Below are 10,509 nucleotides of genomic sequence, written 5' to 3'. Positions count from 1 at the left end.
AATAGTAGTACCCCCTCCTAATAATAAGAATATAAGGAGTATAAATAGTATACTCTTACCTACCCTAGTTCCTATAATAACTACTATAGGGCTTTTATTAACTAAGATATCTTTAAGTATAGTAGTCTACTCTTTATAGAGTTATACCTCTATACTTAGGAGTTACTATATAGTTATATTAGGGTTAATATATCTTAGTATTATAATATAGTTCTTCTATACTAGTTAGATAGCTTCTTTATATAGATTATCTCTCTATTATTTCCTATACTATATTAGATAGTTATTTAAGAAGCCTATAAGAGAGTACTACTAGTGACTAGCTTAGTAGAATAGAGTTTATTATCTAGTAGTATTATAGTTACTAATAAATATAAGGCTATTATATATATTACTAACTGTCTTTAATATATATTTAAATTACTTATTAAATAGGTTATCCTCCTTATTACTATTATTATTATTATTAATAGTAGTAGATATACTACTCTTATTACTATAGAGGTATTAGTAGTTAATATATATTAAGATATAATACTATAAGTTAATTATAAAAGGATTACTATAGTTAGTATTACTCTTTTATTATAGTATATAGGATACTTTTTATAAGGCCTATCTCTTAATTAGTTTAACTAGTTAGTAAGGTTATTATATTAAATATATCTATAGTTTTATTACTTTCTAGGTTATAGTATTATTATTATTATCTATAGATTTATCTATATATTCTAGTGTATTAGGCTTATTAATAGTTTCTTTAATTTCTCCTATATTACTATATTCCTCCTCTAGTATAAACTATAAGAAATCTAATAGACTTTTAGGCTTCTATATAATCTACTCTAATACCTACTAGAATAGTACTATAAACTAGATATAGTAAATAATAAGTTCTTTAACTAGTTAAAGTAGGAATTAATAAATAATCTTCTTTTAAATAGTATAAGTATAACCTTTATAAATATTAATAATAATTATAATATTATTCTTATTAATAAAGATATTATAATTATATTTATTTATATAGTTTATATACTAGATACTAAGTAGCTTTAGTCCTCTTACTAGTTAACTATATATAGTGTGTATTAAGAATACTAATACTTTAAAAAAAGTATTAATATACTAACTATAAGTTTATACTACTATAGGGCTTAGTTATAGTTCTATTTTACTAGAGGAATATATAAATTATAATTATATATTAGTATTACTCTATATATAGTTAAATAACTAAGCTTTATTTAGTTAAGTATAAGTATTAAGTAAGTCCTTTATAGAGTAACTAACTTATATTTATAATATATAGTTATATACTTTCTACTATAGTATTAGTAAGAGTAAGTATTACTTATATTATATATTATATAATAATATAGAGTTATTATTATCTTAAGGATATAGTATTAGTAGTTATAAGGCTAGTAGACTATTAAGTAATAGTAGAGACTAAATAGGACCTTTAATAAATAAGAGATATTTATATAGAATCTCTTATACTTTATAAAGTATTTAAAATATATACTATTCTATCCTTAGAATAAAGAAGTAGAGATTCTTAGACACTAGATCTTCTTTATCCTAGTATATAAACCTAGGATTTATTATATTCTCTATAGTAAATATACTATAGTTCTATAGTTAGTAGATATACTATATTAGGGTTATTCTTTTATTATTATTTTTAAAGAGAAAGAACTATTTAACTATTATTTTAATCTATTTATAAATACTTATTATACTATTATTAGTTTATTCTTTATTAATTCTATATATAATATTCTTTTTAATAGTATCTATTTAGTCTAAATATATAGTTTTAATTATTATTAAATAGTAAATAACTACTATAGCTAAGAGGTAGAGAGTAAACTTAATAAAGCCTTCTTAGCTACTATTAGGTTAGATACTAAGTATAGTAATAAAACTAACTAGTATACTATAAAAGTCTATTTATATTTTATATTTAATTAATATTTTTAATAGTTAAATAATAGTTCTTTTAACTATAGATAGATAGTAAGTCTTATTCTAGTCTAGATTAGTAAAAAGAACCTATTAAATATTTTAGTAAATTATTATAATAACTATATTCTATTTATTATTAACTTTAAAAAGAAGTTAAAGTATTTTCTTTATATTAGATTAAAGGTATTATAAGAGATAGATAATAACTTATTATTTAAGCTTTATATATATATAATAGGTTTTTTTTATATATTAAAAAAATTTAAATAATTAACTTTATTCTTTATCCTTTTCCTTTCTATTAATCTTAAAAAAAGTATTAAACCTAACTTATTTAATCCTATAGTACTTTATAGTCTTCTAAATAGTATATTTAAATAGATAAACTACTACTATAATAATCCTATTAGTAGTAGTTAGTAGGTTATCTTATATTTATATTTAAATAAGTTTAATAAGGCTTTCTTTTATAATAAAGAAAGGAGCTAAGTGTATAGTAGATTTAAAATATATAAACTATATATTAAGTATAGTACACTTATTAAGTTCTTAGACTTACTTTATTCTTTATTTTTTTTTTTAGTAAATACTAACTATAAAAATATTTATTACCTTTTATACTTTATAGTTATTACTAGGCTTAACTACTTTAAAGTAAATATTAAAGTATTAACTATTAATATTAGAAGTAAAAAGTTACTAGTATTAAATACTTTTATTCTATAACTATTCTTCTTTATTATATTATATATTCTTATAAAGTTACTCTTTTAAACTATACTATTAAAGTTAATATTTATTATATATATACTCTTATATTCTATATTAATCCTTTATAATAAAAGTGTATTTTATTATAGTTTTATATTATATACTATTAGATTTTAGTTAACTAAGTTTAACTATAATATTTTATATATATAGATTTAGAGGTATTCTTTAACTTTTTTATTATTCTATAGAATATCTTACTTTCTTATTTAAATACTAAGGTTATATACTTTATTATAAGAAAAGTAGTAAAGTAGACTAAGAAAATATATTATAACTTTATTTCTTAGGATAGTAACTTTATATAGATTATATATTAATACTTTATATTAAGTATTAATATAAAGTTTAAATATAATTAAATATATAGTTAGAGAAGTTAGTCTTTTTTATATATAAAGTAATAGAGAACTAAACTAGTAGTTAATTATCTATAATACTAATTATAAATATAGGTTTATAAGAAAATCTTAGTTTTATATTAAAATTTAAATATTACTACTTTAACTAGTAAAAAATGTTAGTACCTAGCTAGTTTCGTTTTATAGGGTGGACTTCTCTATAAAATAATTATTATTACCTACTACTAATATTTAAAATAACTATTAGGGCTAGTAACTACTAGCTATATATGACTACTTAAAGCTACTTTATATTAACAAACTACTAATGTTTTTATTTATTAGTTTGTCTACTGCCCTACCTTATAAAGTATGTGTGCACTACTACTAGCCACCTAAACCTTCTGAATAATAACTAAAACATTATCTTAATAAAAGGGAAACTAATACTAGAAAGGAACATTGTAAATAAAAGAATTTTCCTATAAATAGAGGTATTTATTCCTTACTAGATTATTTCTTTCCTAGGAGAGCAAGGAGCGGATCTTACATCTATTGTATGTACCCTTTCGGTTCTCTAAACACCTGCGCAGTGTCGCTGCTTTAACCATTCGTAAGCTCGATCCACTTTTACAACGCGACGTATCTTGACGCTTGAGTTAAGCCGGGTTGGGTTTGTGGTCCCTTGGGCGCGGCGCGGGCCGCTGTGGGGATGGATCCAAGCCCGGCTGCTGTAGTAACTGTCTCTCTTAATAACAAATGTGATAATGATCAAGCCTCCTGCGGCTGGTCACTTTTTGGCGCAACGGTAAAGTGCTCCGGACAAGGGCTCAGGAGCCAGGACCGGAGCCTTTCCATGCACCGTGGGATCCAGCGACGCCTGGCAACGGGTCGGCAGCGATACTGCATCATCATGTTGCTGCCCGCCATTCAGTTGCGCGCCCCATTTTACTGCCACACTCATGTTATTGTTGCGGCTTTGTTATGATCCAGTAGCCAATAGAAGTGCGCCTTGAAAGCACCATGGCCCCGATGACATGTGGCCAAGTCAACAGTCTTTCCTTTGGCATCATCCGTTCTTGTGCTCCCTACACTAGCATTCTCCTGGACTTACGCCAGCTCCTACAACCTCACACTTACAACGCGGATCAAATGCCAAAACTTCGCCTAACTATCCCATGACGTAGCTCACATCTATCACTCAGGTGTCTCCAAAAGGGCACACGTCCTCGCCAGAATCGCATACCAGTGGGTGGAAGCTGCGCGCCATTGGTACTATATATCACTTGATCTGCTCTCCAGAGAGCCAGGTAGGGGAGAGTTGAAGGCACCCTGCGCTTTTGTCCGACTATACCGCGTGGCTGTCATCGACAGCAGCCACCACCGCTCCCCATGGTCCATGCCAACGATGTCATCGCCATCATTGTCATTCTCCATGTAACAATCGGTGTCCTCCTCAGCATCTGTCTTTGCTGCATCAGGCGTAACATCCCACCGCCAGACACCACCATCTCTACTGATGACACATCATCAACATCCATCTATATCACGAAAGTCCCGACGCCAGCTCCAGTTGCAGTTCCAGTTCCAGTTCCAGTTCCAGTCCCAGCTACAGATCCGCCTCCACCTGCACCTCCGCAGCCGTCGCCACCCAACGACGGCTCCTTCAACCTCCCATCCCATCACAGCGGGGCCTTTAACTTACCGCGTCGAACGGGCGGCGGAGCAAGTGCACATCACAAAATCACACGATGAACGTGGCAGTCGCAGAGCTGGTTTGATGTATCGACAAGGACACGATAACCCAAGATGATGGAGCAAGAAGTGTTGTTACATGGAGGGACAATCAAGAGAAGGACTTGCAAGTCAGGAAACTGGTGGATGTCGGTCACGGTAGTCCGAGTGTGCTGCTGTGCAGTGCGGACTAATTGCCACACCCACCAGTAAAATATTGCCATGAACACTTATGCGAGCATTAACGCAATAGACAACTATATTTATGACTGCATTCGTTACGGAAAGAAAACAAAGTAGTAATTCATCTGCTTAATGGTACTCGTCACCGAACCCATCTTAAGCCAGCCTACCCGGGGACTGGCCCAATCTTCACTTGAAGCTGACCTTCTTCGCTGGGCATCTCCTTTCATCCGGTGTATTTCTGCCATACACTCCGCAAAAGGTCAGGCTGGTCGCCTCCAGAATCATCTCAATCTCGAAACTAGCCTTATAAAGCCTGGTTCTGCCTCCATTATGAGGGATGGTCGGGATCGTCAGACCCTTGAGGTCAAGACTGAAATCCGTAATCTTCCATGCGTCTGTACGTTATAGGGCGGCAAATTTATGTTAGTACACGTTGGAGTTAAGGGCATAGAGCTTACGCAAAGAGTGCGGGGGGCATACTGGAGTCGTTTTTATACTCGGGCGGATTGCGCTTCTCGCAGACATAAATATGGATATTGATTAAACAGACCTCATGCGCTTGTTTGCCAGGGATGACCTTGGCAATCTTCTCGTAAGGGTAGTATCGTGGCTCGCCATTGGGAATATCATCATTCTGGTTTTCAAATAGTGAGCGTTCTGGAACCTTGACAAGTTAATAGAGACAGAATTTTACGCACCATCTTGGCAAACCAATGCATCCGCGCGACTTTGGCTCCGTCGTCTCGCATCTCTCTACTCATTATGTTAGCTTTGTGGGAGGCTCCCAATCCATCAGCGAGCGCGCCATACAACTTCTCTATGGGGTCACCGTCCTTGCAGTCATCATAGCCCCAAGTGCCGTAGTGGCGGCCAGCTTTCCTGGAGACGACTCCCACTCTACGGGTCGACATGAAGTTGAAAGCTCCATCTGGAGCGACAGTGGCTCTCCCCAGACCGTACAGGCTAGCAGTAACCGCGCCCTTCACAATAGCTGTTGCACTGTTTTGTTTGCATCATGGTCAGGCCAGTGCTGCGCGATAACGTAGAGACCCAACTTACCTATCCTCAAACTCAGATACCTTGATACGTTGACGGACCACGCATTCCAGTTTTTGCAGCTTCCTCTTCAGATATGGGTTCCGGCCGAATCCCCCAGCAAGCACAACCTCCTTCACACTGCCTTCCGTGTGGTTAATTTGATCACGGACCAGTGCTTGGATTTTGTTGATGACAATGTCAAATACATTGACACGTAGTTCTTCGTCTGTCAGATCAAGGAAATTCTTCTTAATCCCATGTCGCTCGCTTGGCTTGAGACCCTGTATCCGAATAAAATGCTGTTCTTCATTCCGACCGGAGAAGTTGGGTTTGATTCTCGTCTCGAAAGCTCCCAAAGCGTCAATCATGAAGTCTGGGTCCCAGCAGGGGTAGTCTCGGAGCTTCTCCTCAAGGTATTTCTCAAAGATGCGGTTTAGAAAAATGCTGCCGCAAAGCCCACCCGAGCCCGCTCCTGCCCCGACCAGTTGGCATTGACGCCGATCTTTCGACAGAAACTTGACCCGGAAGGAGGTGAGGTCAACAGTTCTATTGGTGAGCCAAGCAAACCAGGTCAGCCATTTCGTTCTTCGCTTCTCCAAGACGCCGAAATGGCATCCATCTTTGAGAAATGTACTTACCCGCCCCCGGCATCGCATACAACAAATGCATCGCCTTCTTCTATACTGGGCATGTTCTTAATGGCCCATATCCCGGCTGCTTCGGACTCGGGGATCAGCGTGATTTCACCACCCTTGCCCATATCAGCCCTCTCGGCGCAGGCTCGGGTCTTCTCTTGCTCGGAATAGTCCCACAGAGCTGGTACAGTGATGATGTAGTGCCTCTCCATGGCTGCAACCTGCTCAACGGCGCCAAGCTTCTTATCTACAGCTTGCTTGATACCGACCAGATAGTCCCTGACAAGCTTCTCGCAGTCTTCTCCCTTGACGGGCTGCTTGGCCGTCTTGCTGTCATACAGCTTTATGAGCTCCGACTCCCGGGCTCGTCGTTCTTCAAAATCGTCGCAAAGACCCAGCTTGAACCATTCATGGATCCGTTCACCTTGCTGGGCATATCTCTGGGCGCGGTATCCCCAAACATATGGGCCACTCATTTCGCCATTGTCGTAGCGGAGTACGCTGATAAGTGATGCGAATCATATTAGTCGTCACAATGGCCGTGGATACGCAGAGTAGACGACGACTTACGTTGGCACTTGGCCCTCGGTATTGTCTCCTCCTTCACCCCAGCTCGTCAACAGATGCGGCCCAACAGCCTATAGAGCGAATACGGTGTAAGCAGACGCTGTTGAGATGTGAGAAGTCCGATTCTTACCTCGGCAGTATGGGCATAGGCTACTGAAGTGAATGTCGTTCCTGCGGCGCCAGAAATTTGGTTACATCTAGTACAATGTGCACACCGGGCCTGGAAACAAAGCTGAACACATACCAAAATCGACGGCTACAAGAACCTTGCCGCGACCCGCAGCAGCGCTGACCGTACCTGGGTTCTTTGGTATACTGATGGACTTGAATGACAACATTGACATTTTGATAAGCCTCTAAACCGACCAAGTCGTTGATGTTTCCGTCAAACAGGAGGCTAAGGGAACGGGAGCAGGCTGAATTCGACAGAAGACATATCTCCCGCGTAACTGGGCGCCACACGGAACGGAAAGACAGCCAAATTAAAATGCGAACCACTTCGGCGGCCTTGCGCAAGAAGTTGTCGTACAGTAGCTACACAAGGTAGGGCAGGCCGCCTATGAGAAACCGGCTTCCGACAGCCACGACGCAATTGGACCCACGCGACCACGTCAGTCGGGCATCAACAATTCTCTTTCAGCTTGCCATCTCATTCAGCCTTTTCCATTGTTGAAGATCTTACCCAATATTTCTCTGCGCTGCTACCCTCTGCGAGCTTGTGCAGACACGTGGTGGGCCTTCGCATCGAGGTTGAAACCCCAACTTGCATTTCTGCGGCCCGACTGTGTTCACTCCCAGGGCACAAAAATATACCTTTTCACTGAGCGGAGTCTGCTCAAACAGATATTATTCTCTATCAAAACTCGACCAGGGAGGCTACATGGTAGCTTTCTGGGCATGATGTCTAATCCTGATGACTGGCCGGAGGAGGCCAAGAATGAAATCTCTAGGCTCGAGTTCGACAATGATGCGCTTCAGCAGGAGGTGGGTCGCTCTGTAGCCAAGATCATTTCACTCCAGGGTGAAGACGACCAGATTACAGATGGCGATTTGAAGAGAAGATTTGAAGAGATTTGCGCCAATATCGAGGACTGGACCACAGCCATCGAGGTGGAATTTCTCCAGCAGGGGCGGGAGTTCCGCCAGGTGTTCCACCAAATACTTGATGATGACCCTGGACGGAGGTTTCTGTATCGTTGGGGATTGCTGGAACCCCTCCATGATAGTGCTCAAGAAATTGGAAAGCTGTACTGGCTAGGTCAGCTCGACACATGTATCAAGGTTGTCTTGTCACGCGTCATATGGCAATCCTTGTACGCTGAAGTCTTCGTCAAAACATACCCTCCTGGAACAAGAGACGACGCTGCCAACGGACTGCATTACATCACCGACGCAATCAGGCACGGCGCGGACGGAAGACTCAATGAAGGTCAGTCGCAAGAGAACCAGCCCATTTACAAAGCAGGCTGACCCAACTGACGATTAATCGGAGCAACAGAATCAGTTTTTCAAGCGAACAAATGGAGATCAAGCGCCTTTTCTAGTCTCGCGACGACAAAATGGTTCAGGTCTACACGCAAGACGCAATTGGCAAAGATCTTGAATTCACTGCGGGATACACTAAGCAGACCTCCACTGTCCATGGACGAAAGCACATTCAGGAAAAACGCCGTTAAGCTCGAAGACGACATCATTCTGGCGGCTGCAACCCTTAAACAAGAGATGGCTTGCTCCACGCTCGAATACACTATTCTCGATCCTCGCGACTGGCTCTCTCCTCAAACCCAACTATACGAGTCGACGCTGAAAGACATTGACGGTTGGAGAGTTGTAAACCAGAGCCAGTCCGTCGGTGGCATATTTCTATGCTTATTCCCAGGTGTTTACAAAAGGGCTGCAAAGGACGGGGAGCTGTCCCCGTTGGTGAAGCCTGTTCTCATCACTTACCACCAAGATGCCGCAAAGAGTCTCCAAGCTTTCCAATCGCAAGCGGCACTGTCGACGTTAAAACAACAACGTAGGAAGTCTGAGTCAAACCTCTACCTCCATCGATCCGATGGAAAGCCAGGTGAAGAGGCAGTGCGCTCTGTAAGGCGAAGCAAGCAGAGTGAGCGAGCGGGAGGGTCTAGCTCTGTGTTGGCAAACTTCCTGCCCAATTCAATGAAGAACATTAGAAGCCGCCAGCCAGAGGACGGATCAAGATCGAATGCCAGATCTCCCATCGATTCACAAAGTGGTGGCAGGGCGTTGGAAGACAAGACCAAGCAACGAAAGGCTCAAGGGCCTACACAGTCAGGAGAGAAGCGAGCACACAAAAAGTCCTCGCGACAAGCGGCCTCAGCAACATCTTCCACAGCTACTTCGGCCGATTCGCAGAAACGATCGCTGGCCAGTATGAGGCGTGAGGATTCAGGTCGTAACTCGACAAGCGACGTGGATGTCATGCCCAAGAATATTGCGGCCCAAGACGTACCCGCCACGGTAGCGAGGGGCACTTGGCCACCGCAGAGGAGCGATAGCAAGGAGGAGTCAGGCGAGGACCATTCAAACTTGGACGACGCAAGCTCAACTGATACTACTTCTGCAAGGTGCAGACTGCCAGGCAGCCCTCACGACCTGCGCATCGACGTTGATGTTGAGGGCCGTCCAGCGGCATCATACACGCTCCAAACAGCCTTGTCTGGGAGAGGTTCAGCTTCCATAGCTTATTCAGAGTGGGATGACCCGTACTATACTCCACGTATAACACGAGATTAGAACTAGTGAAATTTAATTTTATATATAAACTACTATAGTACTTTTTAAAATACCTATTAAATAAGTCGTCTATTACTATTGTTTATACTATTAAAACTTAGTAATAAGTTTTTTAAAAACTATATATACTTAGATTTTATTACTAATAAATTTAAAGTTAGTATATTTAAAAGAATTAAATAATATATATTTATATATTTATTTATTATAAATAATTAAAGGTTAGTCTATATAGTTGTTCTACTACTAATATACTAATACTAATATACTAATGCTAATATACTAATAAACTATACTAGAGTTTATTAAAAATTTATATAGTCTTAAGAAAGAACTTAAGTATAATAGTAGCTTAATCCTAATCTATAGTTAGTCTACTTCTTAGGTAGAGAGTTAGTTTAAATATATAGAGTGTATATAAGTAGTTATTAAAGTATAAGTTATATTAAGAGATATCTCCTAATTGTGAAAGGCCGCTAGTAAGTTGATTCAACTATCTAGTTCCTATG

General features: G+C 38.9%; 2 protein-coding genes across 2 annotated transcripts; one reads left to right on the top strand and one right to left on the bottom strand.

Annotated features, from left to right (window-relative positions):
• Positions 1-5,189: 5,189 nt before the first annotated feature.
• On the bottom strand, positions 5,190-7,587 carry ISF_09891 (Heat shock protein Hsp70; the record flags this gene model as incomplete). The annotated part of the gene is made up of 9 exons (XM_018853491.1): positions 5,190-5,398; positions 5,484-5,637; positions 5,702-5,756; positions 5,814-6,002; positions 6,063-6,587; positions 6,680-7,177; positions 7,247-7,314; positions 7,374-7,414; positions 7,488-7,587. The coding sequence occupies 9 exons, from the start codon at positions 7,585-7,587 to the stop codon at positions 5,190-5,192; spliced, it is 1,839 nt and encodes a 612-aa protein (XP_018699323.1).
• A 556-nt stretch (positions 7,588-8,143) lies between these two features.
• ISF_09890 (hypothetical protein) lies at positions 8,144-10,000 on the top strand (the record flags this gene model as incomplete). Its single annotated transcript, XM_018853490.1, has 2 exons — positions 8,144-8,672; positions 8,742-10,000. 2 exons carry the CDS (start codon positions 8,144-8,146, stop codon positions 9,998-10,000), a joined length of 1,788 nt encoding a protein of 595 aa, XP_018699322.1.
• Positions 10,001-10,509: the final 509 nt, after the last annotated feature.

Source organism: Cordyceps fumosorosea, assembly GCF_001636725.1.
Source record: "Cordyceps fumosorosea ARSEF 2679 chromosome Unknown scaffold_92, whole genome shotgun sequence".
NCBI classification, from domain to species: Eukaryota; Fungi; Ascomycota; class Sordariomycetes; order Hypocreales; family Cordycipitaceae; genus Cordyceps; species Cordyceps fumosorosea.
The sequence above is the reverse complement of the archived record's forward strand: the minus strand, read 5'-3'. Positions and strand labels throughout refer to the sequence as shown.